At 34.7% G+C, this 19,222-nt stretch overlaps 1 protein-coding gene and 1 long non-coding RNA gene across 3 annotated transcripts in view; both read left to right on the top strand.

The window, feature by feature from the left end:
* Positions 1-19,222, top strand: part of LRCH1 (leucine rich repeats and calponin homology domain containing 1) — a 115,860-nt gene that overhangs the window by 90,798 nt on the left and 5,840 nt on the right. For both annotated transcript variants that reach the window (XM_079307175.1, XM_079307176.1), the window contains 3 exons: positions 398-507; positions 3,892-4,029; positions 5,411-5,488. In XM_079307175.1, the coding sequence (XP_079163301.1) occupies positions 398-507; positions 3,892-4,029; positions 5,411-5,488 (326 nt within the window). The remainder of the gene's footprint in view (positions 1-397; positions 508-3,891; positions 4,030-5,410; positions 5,489-19,222) is intronic.
* Positions 13,325-17,274, top strand: LOC306802783. The gene is made up of 2 exons (XR_013774470.1): positions 13,325-14,225; positions 14,256-17,274. It is a non-coding gene; the product is annotated as an uncharacterized lncRNA (long non-coding RNA).

Below are 19,222 nucleotides of genomic sequence, written 5' to 3' on the forward strand. Positions count from 1 at the left end.
GAGGCTTGTCACAGCTTTTTACACAATTCAGCATCTTGTTAGGAGAGAGTTCTACTTAAGAGGTGTTTCCTGCCATGTTAAATACAAAGTGTTGTACAGATCAGACACTCGAAGGGACACTGCTGGTGCTTAATCATCTGACAAAACTTGCCTGTTGAGATTAAGATTTGGATGATAAATTGTCCACACTATTGATGCTCAGGACACTGTCCAGAGCAATATCCAAAAAGCAGCCATTCTTAATTGTAATCCAAGATCAGATTTTTCTATCCTCCTTAGGACAAAGAAAAAAATCTGTTTTTGCTGGAGACAGTTCCTAAGAATTTTGTTTAATTTAGAAATAAATAAATCAAAGTGTTTGTTCTTAAACTAAAATCTCTCTTTTTAAAAATAACAGTGTTCTTAAGACCACAAAGAAATTTGGAATCAATAGATCCACAGTTCACAATTCGAAGGAAAATGGAGCAGATGAGAGAAGAGAGAGAGCTTGTGGAACAGCTACGTGAGGTATGTGAGTCTTGGTAGAATTAATTAATGCTGATGGAATGTCTTTTTTTAATGTTTCTTTGGAAGAATTGCCTAAGGAGGAAAATATAAGAAAGATTAAATGAGGCAATTATATTTCTGCAAATCACATTGATGAGACTATTGCTGAAGTTCTTAATCACAATCGGATGTCTGTACTTCAGGAAAGATTTTGTAAAAATGAGAAATAGTAATGGGAGTTACCTGAATAACATCCAGTTAATCAGCATGCTTTGCACTGATGGAATTAATGATTTATTTAATTTAATCAGAAAGGATAAAGTGAGCACTTGAGAGAGAGAGGTGTAGGAACTATTTTCAGATAACTGGAAAAATCTTCCGTTTTGCATGTCAAAGTGTATAGTGAAATTTATTAGTTAAAGCTGAAAGTAGATAACTAATGCTTGAAAGAACTTTCTTAGAAATTAAATCAATATTTCACCAGTGGAAAATCTGAAACAGATTTTTGGAAGGTGATTTCCTGATACATTGTCTTGAATGCTAGAGCCTGATGGAAAAGTTAGTGCATAGGATTTGTGTTACACAACTAATACTTTGGTTGCAATGTTTTTGTGACACCTAATTGTGCTTAAAAAATAAGAGATGACAACCTTTGGTGCAAGGAATGTTACAAGTCTGAACCTGTAAAGGTTTCCAGTTATATCCCAGTAACAGAACAGAGGGTATTACTGCAAATCCTGAAAGTAACCCTGAAGGTAATTTTCACTTCACAGCTAAATTACAAGATTATTTGTTCATGGAATGGCTAATTGAAAAATTATTAGTTTGTTTTAAATAACATATCTGATACTATTCAATTTTAAAGCAACAGAGTTCACCTTTTTCTGTTTAGAAAAAGTGATTAAAAGGTGGAATTTTATGTAGAGCTATGTGGACTTCTAGATTTGCATTGTCTTGCCTCAGGCCCTCACCTATTCTAAGTATCAATTAACCTAACTTTACCCTGCAGACTTGGAGGTTTTTTTTAACACAACTGGTCTTGTTGAAGATTTAACATAGCTGATAGAGTGCAGTATATTATCAATTCTAAACTTGCCAAAAGGACAAGATGCAGGAATTAGATGAGACAAATTTATTGGTATTTATGGGGAAGAAAATGTGGTAATGGGGAAGTAGAAGTAATAAACTGCAATAGTTTGTAATTATTCTGAGCCTAGTCTGTTCAGCAGCATCAATAGAACTTTTTAACATTTCTTCGAAGAGTTACCACAAGTTGTAGCAAGTCTCCAAGTTCCTAAAAATAATCATAAATAATTTCAGCAAGATTCTTGCTTTGTGCATTAGTTCACCTAATTAGTTAATCCTCACAGTGAAAAGTAGAACAAGGTTATTGACTGTGTCAGGCATGATTGTGGAGAAGTGATAAGGATATCTCTATGCAGTGTTAGGTATTACCAGTAATGCTGGTTTAATGTGTTACTGACCTTCAGCTCCATGCACTATCCTTCCTTGCTCTCACCCTGATATCATGTCCTGGATTGCAAATTATTTTTTTTCGTGTGAGAAGTTTGATTACAAGTCAGTGAGCTAGAAGTCTGACCATGTTTGAAAATATAAAGTGAGATTTTCAAATTAATAAAACTTCTTAGATATACCAGGTTCTTTAGTGACATTAGTAACCACTAGAGCACTTGGTTATGTACTGCACAAGAAAACAGCTCAGAACACATAAGTCATGAAGTTTGTACTTTATTCAATAAATACATATATTAGTAAATTTTGCTTTTGAATTGTTTTAATGGTAAGTTAGCATTTAGTGAGACTCCACAGAGTCATGAACTCCGGCATGAGTTGGTATTGTAGATGCACTGTGCTCCAATAAAGTGTACCCTGATCTATGCTGAATAGTCTCCCAACAGACAAATTAGTCTTCTAACAAATAAATTTTTAATTTATTGATTTATATAAATCTTTTTGTAACAGGTTTTGGAAAAACAGTCTCAAAGCGTATTCTTTTATGTACTTATATACCAAAAATGTTTTCTGATTGGTAAATTAAACCAAGGTGAAAGTAAAATGTTATATTAGTGAACACGTACTCTCCTGTTTGCAACTTGTGAAACCTACATGGCAGTACTTGAGCAGTATTTCTAGTAAAAGAAAAAAAGTGAAAACATAATGAAACACCAGAGTGCTTCAGTGGAGATTATTTCATAGTGGTGCCATCCAAAAAAGGATGTATGAGGAAGAAGTGAAGAGCTGGATTTCTTTAGATTGGATTTCTTGCTTTAGAGTTTTGGAATGTGACTGAAGGGTTGTAAAAGAGAAAGTGTAAAGCCAGGCTTTTCAAAGATTCACAGCAACCCCATGAAAAACAGTGGTACAAATTGCAGAGAAAGACATTTTAGGTAGTTATAAGGAGAAAACTCACTGTCATAAGTGAAACATTGAATAAAGTTGCTTGGAGATTTTGAGGGCTCTGTGTCCTTACAGATATCCACAACTTAACTAACCAGGGCTCTGGTGTAACTTCAAATTTGTTAGACTGTGACCTCCAAAAGTCCCTTCCAACCTACTTCTTTTATTCTAAAAAGAATTATCTATTAATAGATATTCATATTCAACCAGTTGAAGTAGCATATTAATAGAGAGTAATGACATTAAGAGGTTCACCTAAGAAATATCTATTTAAAGATAATGGGAGTAATTAGCTCTGAGTGTAGAGTTGAAATGTTTTCAAGATTGTTATATATGATATGTTTCCTGAATTGTGCTCCAATCTATGGGTTTGGTGTTTTTTAATTCTTAAATGTTTTCAAAAGTATTTTATTTTGCATTATTAAATTCTGTTCTTTGAGATTTCTGTTTTTCTTAACAGGTATCCAGAATTTCTCTTTTACATCTGAATGTTTTACCTTCCCTTACCTGTTTTTCTGTTCACTCTAATGCTTCCTGAGTAGTTTTTAGGCTACTAGGGAAAGATTGCCTTTTATTCTCTGCTTGTACAATCATTAACACAATGTAGTTCTGTTTCAATGTGCTGCTGGTAAAGAAAATTTAAGATGGATAAGAAAACATGGGGGAATGGTGAAAGAAAGGAGCCATGTGCAGTTCAGTCACGACTAATTGCATGCAGATGTGTTTTTATACTTCCTGATATAAAAATAGATGTATATTGTGGCAGCAGCATTGCAATGTTGAGTTCTTTTAAGGAATTTTATATTGTTCAGTGACCAGCATAAGGTTTAGCTTCTGAAGAACTAGTTATATAAATGGAGTTTTTTTGTTATGAAAATCTCCAAATCTGCCTATGTGCTTACAGTATAGACAGTGGGAGTATTTATTCCCTTTTTGCTCCATTCCTCCATTTCTGTATCAAAGTGTGCCTGCATTCTTTCTTTGCAGAACATAGAAACAAGACTAAAGATTTGTTTGCCTGAAGACCTGGGCTCAGCTCTGATGGATGGTGTCGTTCTGTGCCATTTAGTAAATCACGTTCGCCCTCGGTCTGTTGGGAGCATTCATGTACCCTCACCAGCAGTAGTAAGTTGAGTGCTTCTTGCTGCCCTGTAATGTTTTATTGATTACTGTTTCATTCCCAAGTGATATTTGGGTACATAAACAGTGTTACTGCTCAATGAGTGATGTTTTCTGCTAAAGGTAACATTTATATGATTGCAAATTCAAATGCTCGTTAACTTTTATTGATGACACATTTATATATATGGTCTAGCTATATGTGTGTATATATACAAGCACATCTATAAATGAACAAAATTATCTTGCCTTGTCCATGATTAACATCAAGATCAGGTGTTTTCGTAATGGCATTTCTGTTCATAACAGTATGAAATTTTTATTCTAGTACACTCTTAAAAAAGAAAACTAGACCCTCCTTTGTTGATTGAAAAAATGTGAGGTTGACTTCAGTGAGAATTGTCCTATTGAGTTCAATGCACCTGCAGACAGAAACTTGCAAGGTAGTTATTAATTATAGGCTTGCCTAAATCTAAGGACCTGAAGATTTCATAAAGTCTGTGTGCACTTCTTTAAACTTAGGAAAACACTATTGTGTTTTCTCTGTCTATTTCTTGAATAGATAATCGTTCCAGATTTCTGGTAACAGTCTGCTTCTGAAGAGGTTTTGTATGTTTTCAGACTATTTGCCTTTTTCATTTGTGCATTAAATGTGCATGTTGGTAAATTTTGTCATATATACCCTGATACTCAATTCTGAGAATACCATGTGGATTGTGGAGGCAATCTGTAGAAATTCCAAGAATACAGATTTCAGAAAAATTTATTTTCTCAGATATTTTAGTGGAATTTCTTCTGCTATTCCCTGACTTAAAATAATTTCTATCTTTGGTAAAAATATGACATTGCCAAAATATGCAAACTTGAATTTCTGGGGTAAAAACTTCCCATGCTTATTTTTTTAAAATAATTATCTTATGGTGTTTTCTGTAACAAAATGCGCTTTTTTTTTTTTTTTTTTTCATTTTGTTTCAATTTTATATTGATGTTCTCTTCCTTGAAACAGCCTTCAAGTTACTTTAGCCTGGAATATTCCTTGATACTACAGTGAATTCTTGGTTTAAGTGGTTATTCAGGAATTACTGTTGTTTCACATCTGATGTTGAAAAACAGGAATAGTGAGGAGTTTGGGTTTGTTTTTTCTTTTCAGTAACATGATACTTCTGTAAGTATTGGGTGAATAGTCCTGAGCAAGACAAATTATAGAAGTGTTTGAGATTCTAGAGCAATAGGATATTGATTCTTCAGACATATTAATATTGTGTATAGCTACTAAAAATTTGTGGGTACATAAAAATTTTAAAATGAGTGAGCCTGTTAATTACAGTTAAGTTTGTTCTTCATGACTTCTTTTGCCATAGACTTTTTTTTTTTTTCTGTTCTACAGCCTAAACTTAGCATGGCCAAATGCAGGAGAAACGTGGAAAACTTTTTGGATGCATGTAGAAAACTGGGGATACCAGAGGTAATTTAACTAAGTCTGTCAATTCTAGATGTTCAAACATGAAAACACATTAATTACATAAAAGCTGAAGGATAACTTTATGAACTACAGGCAATAAAGACACAGAATTTAAAAATGGAGCTAAATAGTGTGGTTTAATACTACTGTAGTGCATTTAAATGCCTTATTTCATAGCACTTAAAAATTGCAAGTGTTGTCTCAAAACAGTAATTCACTATTGTCTCTAATGCCTCTTTCTTTGCCATGGAAAATAAATAAGAAATTATGATAATATATTATGTAAGTAGCTAAAAGTTTGCTAATTTTTTTTCATTTCACAACATAACTGCATTTGTACCTCATGCTTTTAGAAGATGAACTTCATTCTATGAATTTTTTTTCTTTTTTGCAATATTTCCCTTTTTTACAATGTTAAGTACTCTGTGCATTGGTGACTAATAACAGACTCATCTCTTGTATTGAAACATTTCTGCAGTGATTTGAAGAAAAGCATTGCATGTGAAGTATGGGAAGCATGTATATGTAAGATTCTATAATGTAGTTATAAATATTTTAATAGTTGGAAACAGGGAAATTACAATGCTTGGTGTTTTCTGATGTTCATGTAAGAATGGTATCAGTCATCATGTAATTTATTCTCATCTTCGTAACTAATGAATATTAGAGTTGTGTTGGGATTATTTTAAAGATTCTTTATGGTTTAGAAGAACCTATTAAGAAAAAGTTAAATTTTGAATACATGAGCCTCAAAAAAGATGAAGGATTATATAAGATCATTTTGAACTGAACACAGGAAAATTGCATTATGTATTTTCACTGGTGCCTACATATGACAGTATAATGAAGGCTGAGTCCTTTTCAGTCTGTTTCAAGAATGCTGAATTGAAAAGATATTTTCTGTGATTTCCATCACCATCCCCTTGGGGAGCAGATGGTAATGCAAAGATTTCACATTGGGAAAGAATTCTTTGTTTTATCTGTATTTTAACACTTGATTTGGAGGACAGCAAAAGTGACTGATCATTTTTGCTATTTGTAGGAATTTTGAGGGGGAGACTTTCTTACAGTTTCAATGAATGGTTCATCATATATTTAATTTGACAATTCAGTGTAATTGGCTGGGTCTCTTAAGTTGTAATGGTTCATTTAGTTCTTCTAGTTATGTAATTATGTTAGGATTATTTCATATTAAAGGTAAGATTTCACTTCAGAGAAGATGAGAATCTCATTGTTGTGGACTTCTAGACATGGAGTATTTGTTAAGCTGCCCCAAAATTCTTCTGTTGGATTATAAATTCTCAATGAATAGAATGCAGGCCAGATTTTCCTGTCTGTAGCCTTTTGGGAAAGAAAAGGCTAAGATCTGTTTTCATTGCAGTTGTGGGATTTTTCAGAAATCATTTCTTCTTTTTAATTTTGGTTTTCTATAAGTAAGCTCTCTGGAGAAATATCTTTTTGGTATTTTGTGAATAGGCATTTCCATATATATGTTTATTAACCCTCCTTTTTAATCCTTCCATCAAAATTACCATTGAATTCTTTAAGATTTTTTAAAATTTTCTTAAAGTTTTTTTGAAGAGTTGCATGGAGGTTTTGGCACAAAGCCACATCATACCAGTCTGATTTGTAAATTAAGCATCTTTATGTATCTGAATAAGCAGTAACTTCTCTTGAAGGGAAAAACTCTTTCACTTAAACATTAAATGAATTGATTCCCATTGTAAACTTACAGTAGGTTTAAGTACTCTGAAGATACTCTGTTTGATTAGCTGTCAGTAATTTGCAAATGTGTATTTGCTATATTATGTGAAGACACATCATGTTGTGGAACAAGCTGGTAGTGCTAGAACTTTGCTGTGTGTTGCAGGGACATGGATTAGGAATGCAAAGTTGTGTAATAGTGAGTATGACAGTCAGCTGTCAAAGTTTTTAAAGAACTACAGATGGTATGCTCATGCTGCTTCAGATTGATGAGTTGTGCAGTGCTTAACTATCTCTGGGGAAACCAGGAAAAGGAGTGCAGTGAATTACTTCTTTTAAAACAAGCACCTTATGTGGGAGTGATGGGTTCTGCTTTTGGGTCCTTATACCTGTAGGTGTTGGGCTTTTTCTGTGGTACTTATGCCCATGTCTAGTTCCTGAGAATTCACTTGAAATTCTGCTGCATAGGTTTGAAAAGGATTTAAAATGGTCATAATTTGTGTTGGTTTGTTCTCAGTTATTTAATGAATGGAGTATGCGCTGTTTCTTGAACTCCACAGGTTTGGAATAATTTCCTGTTTATGTAAAGTTAAAAGTTATGTAAAGTGAAAGTAAGAAAATAGCTAAGTAATTGCTGTGTTGTGCTGATGTGCATGGTCTCTTACTTCTGTGGTTTTCAGCATTCAGTTCTTGGATCAAAATTTCACTTTCCCAGAACGCACCTGGGAAATTTCATACAAATGTAGAACAATGCAGCTGCTATCTAAACGTGTGAGTATCACACTCACAGTGAGTATCAGGAGTTGGCATCTTGACCAAACAATTGCAAATACAAAATTCAGGAACATCGGTGTCTCTTTATAATGACTGGTATGTAGATGACTCTGAAAGCCTATTACCTGCCAGGTGAGAATTCCAATTCAGTGGGGGACACATTGAAATTGATTTCTGTTAACAGCCACATGATGCTCCTGATGGCATGCAGAAGGAACTTGCTGGATCACATGCAAAAGGGAGATTTGAAGTCAGACCCTTAACGAGAAACTAAATAGCAATGCTCTGGCTGTACCAGGAGGTTGTGAAAAGTGTTAAGAATTGTGGGACAATCAAATTGTGTCTGGTTTTGCCACTAGGCTTTGCTGTAGCACCTTATCAGACAACCTTTTAGGTGGTTTTTTGAGACAATGCAATGTTTTTGTTTGATTTGAGAAAGGGATGTTGTCAGGTAAGTATCTGAAAGCATGAAGATTCAGAAAATGTCTGCTGTGCCCCTCAAGAGTTGTATGACAAAAAGGTGCAATCTTTCTCCCTTAGAAAATTGCTAAAGAATACTTTATTTTGCATTTTTAACTAAAACCCATCAAACTACCTAGTTTCCTCTATAGTAGTGACAGTAAGAAGCATTCCTACTTTTTGTGTGATACAGATTGAACAAGCAAGTGGCAGTAGATGTGTGACTTGCAATACTTGGATGGTGCCATTCACTGGACTTACATTGTTAATGTCACAGGAACCCACAAATTATACCACCCTCACTGCTTACTCAGTTCATCCATGTTGCACCCACCCTCTCATACTTTGTGGGTTTGAACAATAAAGCTGGATTTTTTACTTCTCTTTTGTGTGGAAGTGTGACCCCCCAAAATGTCAAATGTAATGATTCTATTGCAGTATTACTCTTCCTAGTGACATCTCATCCCAGAGATATTAAAAGTTGTCAGAAGAGTGAATTATCACATTACCTTGTATTTGAATTTATGGAAGGATTTTGTTTACAGCTGCTCTTTCATAAAACCAGTAACAATGTATGGAAATAAAGGCAAAAACGTTCATGCACATTTTTTCAACTTGTCATTGCCAAATCAGTATTCATATTAGAAACAAGGACAAGGACTTTCCTATATTAACCTACAAATTAATAACTTAATTAAACTTGAGTTTTTATTCTTGGTAGTTATTCCTGGTAATCCATATTACAGGGTATTATGCAATTTCAGTAATGTTTACCAATACTCCTTTCAAAAGTTAAAAATAATTGATTTGTGGTGGGTTGAATGATACTTTACTACAAGTAAGATTTAGACCAAAGCAAAGCTGTAAATGCAATATATTTGAAAGACAGAAGTTACATGTTTGGTCTGCATTTTTTTTTGGTTCTCGGTTATGAATAAATAAGGGGTATCAGAAGTAGGATCTTCTAAGCGTTTTTTTTGCAAAAAGAAAATAAAGTATTTTCAATGTCTATGAAATTAGCTTTTTACAAAGACAGGAATGATTTTTTTATGGCATGCAGTTTACACTAATGCAATGTCTTAACAGTTTAGGCACTTGAGCATACTTTGACACTTTATGGAGTCAGGTCAGGGAAATAAGATTTATCTTTTTTAAAAGGAAACAAAGACTTTCCCCATATAACATACTGTGTCAATTTTCACACAGTTAAAAAAAAAAAAGACTGAAGTTATCATGATTAGTACTAGAATGGTAATTTCTGTTGATAAAAGGCAGTGTTAAAATGAAATTTTTCACAGCCAAGTGTTCCAGCAGGTTTACCAAGTGTCTGTATTCCAGTACCTCAGCAATGATGCAGCATGATTTAGTGGGACAAAGATCTTGGGTAGGAATGAGAGACTTCTGCCATATCTCTTAAATTTTCAGTCATTTACATTGTATTAACATATTGAGAAAAGAGGGTGATGATAAGGAATGGCTTTTTGAATCTAAAGTCATCATACAAAGATGCAGACTATGAAAGGTTTAGCTGTGCCCCTTCTGAGTGACAAATTTTGAGTCCTGAAAATGGGACCTAACTAATACTGTGTTTCAACCTCTCGTCTGCTAAGAGATCCACTGCGTGTCAATGTCAGACAGAATAATTCTAAAAATCAGTGTGACTTGATGTAGTGTAGGAATTGCAAATTAAGTAAAACAATAATAAAAACAAAACGGGAGGCTTTTGTATTCTAAAAATGTAGCAAAACAAAGTAAAGGAGGCAGCCAGGCAGTGACTGTGAAGTGTTTTACCTTCTATCCACCTGTTAGTTGTTCAACTGGTAATTATGTTTTCAGTTTAATGCAAGGTGTGTTATCATTGCCACTTATGCTTGTTTTCTAATCACTTCACATAATCAGTTACTTCTCCATAGTTTCATCATGAGACATCCATGAAGTTGCAGTAAGTTTTATCAGGTATGACTCCTTTCTCCACCTTTTCCCTCTGGACTCAGTAGTGGACACTGTTTGGCCTGCCTATGGAGTTAAGTGGTTCAATGCACTCTCAATTACAGTCCTGAAAGCAGAGTTCTGAGGTTCCTTTCATTTGTGTTTTGAGTATAGTGCATATGCACTACAAATTTCTTTGTTTAATGCACTTCTTCAAACTTACCTGAGTGTAAGTCCAAGGAGGTCAGCTCTGAAATCCTGTCTGTTTTCTGTCACTGCAGGGGCATGCAGAAAGAATGAGGGTGGTTTGTGCACACAAACAGCTGGTTATGCTTTTGCTGTCCCATTTCTGTCTTACTGTGTTTATTCTGTGTGCATGATTGACAGCTGTATGATTTAATCATACAGCTTCCTAGATGTAAAATGTCAGTCTATAAATGTAATGATTAAATAGGTGTATCTTTGTAGTTTTTACTAGCAATAATTTCAGTCCCCTAAATGAGAGGACAATGTTTGTCATAGATGGATGGGTGATTATCTTCAAGATTTTGTGTGAGGGTAATGTGCTTTGTCACTATTTCATGATGTCATGTTTTAGTTTTGTATTTTTATTGCACAGTATCAGTGCAATAAGTGGAAATACTTCTGTCATTACAGAAGAGCTATATATTTTTCATCTACAGTTGCATTACAGAAATCCAAAATACATAAAGAATAAATATTTTACATTATAAGGTGTGAATATAATACCGAATTATCCATTTTCACAGAATACAGAAAAATAGACATTGCTAAGACTTCTCCAAGTTTCACTGAATTTAACTAAAACGCATCATGGCAGTTTCTATAGAAAGTTTTTCTGCATGTGTTTGCTGTTTTTGTATGCTTTGGCTTCTCCTTATGCTGCTTAGGATGTTAATATTGGGTTAGCAACTTCATCAGTATCTGCAAAAAGTCAACCTATTACCAGCTCTCAGTCCCAAAACTCTGAAATTATTCCCTTCTACATTGGACTACAGTAGAGGCTATTGGCATTGTTTTGGGGTTTTTTGGACAAAAATTTTAAAAAGTCTTTGTTATAAAGTTCTGGCATTTTCTTTTTAAAGTATAAGTTGGATGTATCTTAGATACTTTTGATATGTATTTGCAGTAATTAGGAATTGAGTTTTGGATCTTGCTCCAAAATTAATCCATCATTTACTGACTTTATTGGTGTCTTTGTTATAAATACAATATATTATATCATGAACAGTTTGCACTAAAACTTGTTTCTGTGGCAAGCAGCTTGTGAATGTAGGTGCTCTCAAATGCAGTACGACTCTTTCCCATTTTTCAACAAGATCAACATGTTTTGTGCTGTTTGAGAGTTTTCATACTCTAAAAACGAATAGAATTGCATTGAAGTTTATCACATTAGAGTTTTGAGTTGAAAAATTCTGAAAAATGACTGCCAAAAACTATTGTTGCTAGGCAGGTTGGTTCCCTGCTCTGTATCTGCTGGCCTGAGTAAGAAAATTTTGCAGCTTTTGCCTCTTGGTAAAGCTAGAATCAGCCATGGTAAGGGAAAAAAAATAAAAGTGTCACTATTTAAATTTTGTATTAACTGCAGTTTTGACTTCCAGTTTTACTAGCCACTTTTCAGGATAGAAAGACATTTAAAATATTTTATAATTTCATTTATTTCAAATTGGATCTTGAAAATAACAGAAAACAGACATTGAACTTCCATGTCTTGGTTTATTTGGTGTACTGTCAGTTCATTAAGGAAATGAGAATGAACAGCTTCCACAGGAACAGTGTTCTCTCTCTCAAACTCTTACTGCATGTAATTTTGTTCAATAAGTATTCATTATCTCAGTAAGGCCTTATTTGCAATGTAAAATGGTGTATCTTAGTTTGCATTTCAAAAGTACTAGTGTTGCTTTGTTTGATTTAAATGTTAAATATTTGTGTGAACATATTGATAGTATTACATATTACACTTCATAATGTACACCTAGTCTAGAGTAAGTTGCCACATCAAGTCATTGATACTTTCCAAAAAAGGTATGGGAATCTAACCTGCTAATAATTTAAAAAATGCTACGTAAGGAATTTAGTGTCCAATTCTTCTGTTTAGAAACTTTATTAAAATTAAATATGGTTAGTGCCACAATGATTCTAAAGTTTCTATCCCAGGCTATCATTTGAGGTGATATTTGAATACCAAGTTTTAGATTATTATATTAGATAATTTTTCATACTTCTAATGATTTCTGTAAGTACTTTTTCTTGAGACTTTGTATTGCTGCTGCTTGTGCTTTTAACAGCTTTCTAACCCACTGTTTGCTATTTTATAAGTTAGTTTTTCAGCTGGTTTCATTTAAGCATTTGAATAAGGTCCAGATGGACCAAAGTGTGCAGATCTCATTGGAGTGGATCACACGTACTTCCTAGCCCTTTTGAACTTGGGCATAATTTTGGAAGGATTAGAAGGCCTGAGCTCTTCTATCTTAACATTCTGATATTAGAAGATAGCTTCAGTATTTAGAGGAAATAAAGCTGGGATGTCTAGCAACTAAGGCAATACTAAGAAGAAACTATTCCTACATGTTTATGCTAGAATATTGTGATAATTTATTTATCAACATATTTCTATTTTTGTATTTTTAATTTTTTGCACTCTTTTTCTGTTCTAATGGCTGCCCTTCGGGATAGGCTGACCTCTGCTCTCCGTATGACATCCTGCAGTCGGATATTCGTCACATTCGAAAGACTGTTGACACTCTGCTCGCCCTCGGGGAGAAACCCCCACAATCAACTTCTACTTTTCGCTCCTGGGATCTAATAGGCTTTTGTCTTTTCCATATACTTTTTATAGTCTTGATGTATATAACTTATCACTGGAATTTGCTAACAGCATAACCTGTTCGCATGTGCGCACAAACTTTCTGCTTTGTCTCTGACAAATTACAGGTACTTAATTTCCTTCCTTTGCCTTACAAACTTCTCCCTTTCCCTTGCTTTCCTTCCTTGTAATATCTTTATTAATCTCTTGAAATAGGAGAGAGGAGTAGCATCTCAAAGGCAAGTCCCGTATCTTCTGTCCCCTCCAGTAGTTTAAGAACTTAAGTATCTCTTTATTTATAGTTTTTCTTTCATGTTGCCTAGACTACTCAGTAAATGTGCTAAAGCAGTGAAGCTCCTCTTAGTCCATTTTTGGGTGTAGGCTAGATGTCTGTCACAAGCTAAATAGAATTGAGCCTCTTTATTTTTGTGAAAATCCAAGAGTGCTGCAGATATTGAAGCAGTTTCAGGTGGCACCTCCAGCAGGTGATAGTATTTTCTGAGTGGGTGCCAATTATCTCTGCATATACTGTGTTAAGAGCCCTTAGAGAACTGTCTTTCAAATTACTGTGATTTTTTAATTCTTATACATTAACAAGACTACTATAACTTTAAAGAGTAGTGTTTGTCTCTACTGTTCTGATTAAATTCCATAGTGGAGAAGTTATGTTTTCCTATGGTAGAATAATCTTTTTCTCCTGTCACACAAAACAGTGTTGAACTCCTTTTAAACACTTGTTGCATTAGACCCCAAAGGTGACTGTAAATTAGCAGTGGATGTGAGCAAGCCATAGAATCAAGAGACTTTAGAATGCTGCAGGATGAAGATCATGCAGTACAGAGGGAGTTTGGGAATAAGCTATTAGATCCCTTTACCTGCTGTTCTTTAGTGTGGCATCAAGCAAGTCCCATCATTATCGTCTCTGTTGCATCACCTGTGAAAATGCAGATATGGTCTGTTTGTTTGTTTGTGTAACCAATGGAGCAAAGACAATGTAGCTAGGAAAACAGATCCTCTGGGAGGACTCTAGCTTTTCCATCCTGGGAGGTTTTAGAGAGCAACTTACCATCCTGGGAGGTTTTAGAGAGCAACTTAGACATACATTAGCCTGGAGCTATTTTGGTATGTTTGAACTCTGCCTATGGTTAGACTGCTGGACTGATGACTTCCATTTCCCTTCCAGTTCTGTGTTCATCCACTCTAAAACTTAAAACAATTTTTGGGTTTTCGCCTTATTGACATGAAATACACAAAGGAAAATTGATTGAAAATTACAAACCCTCGAGTATAAACCTGTATTGGCATTGCAATATTGGCCTAGATGCTGGTGCCTAAATTTGTAAGTTAGTCTCAGGCTGGTTAACAAAAGGACCTCAGTTTTGTGTCTTGAAAATACATGCATTCGTTCCCCCCTGTCTAGTATATAAAAAATTAGCTATAGACTTTTAGAGTGTAACTAGGATAAGAACTTGTATGTTACTGATTATTCTGGCCATATAGTTATTATTTAATGCTGCTCTATAAATATTCCCACTCCACAGATACTTGTAAAATTTAATTTTAAGACTTTTAAATGCAGTTCTATTCCTGGTTTCTTTGGCTTAAATATATAAATATAGATAAATATAGAGACAAATATAGATAAAAAGTGGTAAATGTGTTATTACATATTTTGCAATGAAATAATCAATTTCAGACAGTGGGTCAATAAAAAAATTTTAAAGGATTTGGTGTCTGGCAGCTCCAGTTCATACATATATAATAACTTTATAGTTAGTAGTGTCATCTTGACCAGGCTAGAGTTCAGTGAGTGCTTCAAAGCTTTTTATTTGGTATGTAGCTATAAACCTGTGCCCTCATCCTGCACAGACCTGTCTTCTGTGTCCCCAGTTTCAGCAATTTCAGCACCACACATTTGGTTACTCGGTCACAGCTTGGCATTTAAGCTTCCACTTTGAGCAGATCTTTGTTTTGATTTTTGTTGTCTTGTTCTAATTGTTTTGCTTTTCTGATGAAACTGAGTGGCACATGGCTTGAATCAGTTCAGAATCTATTAATGTTTCTCTATTACCCAGTGTTGGCATTTGAGACTGAAGTGTGTCTTCTGTAGGGCTGGGGTTTGGCTATTGCTCCCATAAGTGATAAACAGGTCTCCTGTCTGCTGTGTGTTGTGCCCTCCTTATATAGAGCTGAACATGTATGAGTACATCTTTTCAAGTTAGAAAATCATGTGGAGAAAGGTTTTGCTACCATCCTGTAATACACATCTGTCCTATTGTCTAATAGCACATCTGATTATCCTTTGTATAGTTTGGAGGGCAGTAAGAGGAGTAATCGGTGTGTTTTGCATTTTCAGTGTGTGTAAATGGAAGTTCATGTCTTCAGTGGTTTTGAATGCTTTATCAGAGTGGAGACTGGGCTAGAAACTGAAATACTGTTGTGCCAGTGTAGACCAAGTGAACGTCCCCCAGTCACAGTGACACAACTCTCAAACTTGTCCAAAGTCCTAACTTTGTGTGTGCTTACCATGCAAACAGAGTCATCATTTCGTTACTTAGGGACCATTTTCTGTGTATTCTCAGCTGTGATAATATCTGGTATTTAAAGTGTAGTGTTATGTGCAGTTTCTGGTAGTTAGAGGTGGTGAAACCATCTTGAAACACATGGTGAGGAACACCAGACATAGTTGGTTCATGGAAAGCACAGCTGTGCTACCATACATGAGGCTTATCCAGTTTGGTATTTTTGGGGGGCTGTTATTAATTACACTTCCAAATATCGGCAAATCTTACAGGGAAAGAAATAATAAAATTACCCTTACATTTTCTAAGTCTGAATATAATAAATTTTCTCAAAATATATTTCAAACATAATGCAAATAAGAAAAATATCTGTCTTTCCATCGCTGAAGTCAGTAATTCTTACACTAAATGGGGAACTGGAAAACATCATTAATCTACTCTAATAGGTTATTTTCTACATTCAGTGCTGTTTCTGTGCTGCTGTTCTGTGACTTTAGTACTTGTGTACCAAACAGCTCAATTCTTTGATGGTTCCTTACCTTTGAGGAGATGTCAATACTGAGGTATCCAGTTAGATATAATTGATACTTACTGCTCATAGCCTGTCATATAGTTAAGTTGTTTGCCTTGAGTTGAAAAAAAAAGTGCACTGTAGTTCACCCCTATATTCATTAATAACATTAATTATATTTGCTCCTCTGTTTCTTTTCCCATTCATTTTTCTTTCCACATTGCAGTGATCATCAGAGATTTTCAGACCATGGTTTCCTAATAAATTGGTTTCCAGTCTGGTCTGTGCTCATATTAATTACTCTTATGTGCTGTAGAGGTCATCTCATCCATACTGCAATAAAATAATAAATACAGCTTGTAAAGGATATTCTTGTTGGCAAAATGCATTTGCACTGGATCACAAGTGACATTTTGATGGGAAGATTTAGCTCTCCTTTTCCTTGATCCAGATAAAAAAGAAATATTTTCAAGTTCTCTGTAATGTGGTATAGTAGTCCTTCAAATGCCTCTTGTATATTTGCAAGTGTTTATAGCTGAAAGCTGTATATAGGTCTCATTGTGCTCCTAATAAGTGTTCTGAAAGTTGAACTTTATGTGAATGGGGATTGAATTAGATTTGAGCAAATATTCTGTTCAGTTTTCAACTCAGTATACATTAATAAGTTACCATATTGTTTTTCACAAAAATTTTTCTCCTGTTACAAAAAGAAGCAACTTCAAAAAACCCAGTCATACATGCAGGTTGAGAAAAAAAATGGTACAGCTGGTCTTGTGAACCTTTTCCATTTCCTACAATTGTAGAACACAAGCTGTATTATGCAGAAAGAGCAGTAGAAAAATACTGTAAGGTAATGACCTATTCTGCTTTGATACATAACACTCATCACTTTCTCTGAATTTATTATGTAAGTTTATGGTATAATTGGTATTTCCTTTGTAAGATTGTGTTTGCTCTTACTGTTTTATGTGTGTCTTGTCTTTATTAAGATTTTTGTTCCTTGAAGTTTCTGATCACTGTTTTCTAAGCATGTTAGAATAAAACTGTGAGGGATTTTGTAAAATATGTGGTGTACTTTTAAATTTTATGCCTTAAGGTAATGATTTATTGAAGAATCCAAAGCCCATCATTGGCAATTACAGTTTTGCAAATATTTCCAGTTTATTGAATGTGCAGAAGATGCAGCTGTCTAGGTGTCTAACTGGCTATGACTCCAAATACATAATTTTGCAGCTGCAGTATAGCATGAATTGCTGTGCTTTTTTACATCTCTTTTCATCTGTACTTGAAGTGGTAGTTTAGGTCATCTGGGCATATACAAACATCAACAGTAATAGTGGAAAAGGAAAAAAATTACATAAAAGGACATAATTTTAAATTGCCTTAGATATATGAAAAAGTAAATATTTGCTATAGCTTTCTTTTCTGACTCTTTAGAAAGAAAATTGGCCTTGACCTAAAAAAATTAGAGGTTGAGTATATTGGACGTAAGTTTGCTTAGGTGTAATGCTCTGAAATTTCTTTTATTGACTCCAACTTCAAAATGGTTGGCTGAAACCATGAAATGATGGACATTACATGAACTTAAGTTTTTTATTTGTTTCTGTGAGAAAATTCACATTCCAATATTCATTGTTTTATCAATATTTTCCCCTTATATATCTGAAATCTCATATTCTACAAATACAAAGAGAAAGGTTCTTGCCGAATCCTGGGATTCCATTTCTCTGTATTATTACAAACAAATACAGACAGTTGGGCCCTGCTCTTGTCATGATGTGGTCATCTTACCACCTACCAATCTGATATTATGGCATCAATGTCTTTTTTGTAAGTACTTACTGTATCTGAGTTGCCAAGGTGCTTTCCCTGCCATAAACTAGTTGTCTTGACTTTGAAGTCATCTAGTGTCAAAGAAAAGTAGATATGTATGTGAAGTGTGTCACATATTCTTGAGTGATTAATGTCACTGTATATTCCTAGCTTTCTTCTATCCTAAATCAACATTTTGTTCCAAGATTAGACACTTGCTATGGCAAGCACATGCACACATGCACGTTTGTGGGTACACCTGTGGTACTGTCTCTTTGTGCTGCTTTGTGATTCAGCCTCCTGCTGCTGCCTCCTTTTTGTGCATTTCTTAACGTTTTTTCCTTCAGGAGAAATTTGTTCTTTTGCTTCATGATGAGTTTGAAAACATCTTTGTCCATTCAAAATGGCTGTGTGTCTATAGAAGGTGGTTTGCTTGCAACAACTAATATAAGCTCCTTTGTGTTCTTAGAGAGAAAGAAGGCAGTAAAGATATATTCATTTTCGTAGTGGATAGAGAATAGAGAGATTGGTGCTACTGTGAGAGGAGTGGCAGCACTTCCCACCACAATGGTTTTAGGCTGGCCTGTAGAGTCAGTATCCATTTCTTCCATCTGTTCTTTTGAAGTTTGTTCAGTGATGGTTTCAACAGGGACATTTTTAGAGAGAGAATTCACATTTCTATACAGAGGTGTTATGTGTTTGAATCTATTGTAATTGGGACAGAATTTTTTTTAAATGTGAGGAGAAGTGGGTGAAGTTGAGTCTTCTCAGAGTTGGGCAAGTTCTCCTCTTGGTTGGTCAGATATTTGCTTCAAAATGCTAGGATTTAAGGAAAGCTTTGAGATCTCCATGGCCTGCAGCTTCACAGCTCTGCTGTCTGTGGTTTCCAGAGAGCAGTTCTTTCTGGTGAGGAAGGAAGGCAAAGCATGGAAAAGCAGGGACAGCAGCTGAACTTAAGTATGGAGACACCTGGGATGTTACTGCTGTTGGGGAAAACTTTTGTTTGTGCTTTGGATTCCATCCTTGGCAAGATTTGACTTTTCTTAGTCTGAGAAGTAAATATGTGACTCAAAAACTCATATTTGATAAGTATGTGAGGGTTGATGAGAGCTATTTACAAAGCTTTTAAGACAGTGTTTGGGGCTTACATATCAGAACTGATTTGTGATGCATTAAGAGGAGTTGGTCATTTTTAGGAG

The sequence above is a fragment of the Erithacus rubecula genome (assembly GCF_903797595.1).
Source record: "Erithacus rubecula genome assembly, chromosome: 1".
NCBI lineage: Eukaryota > Metazoa > Chordata > Aves > Passeriformes > Muscicapidae > Erithacus > Erithacus rubecula.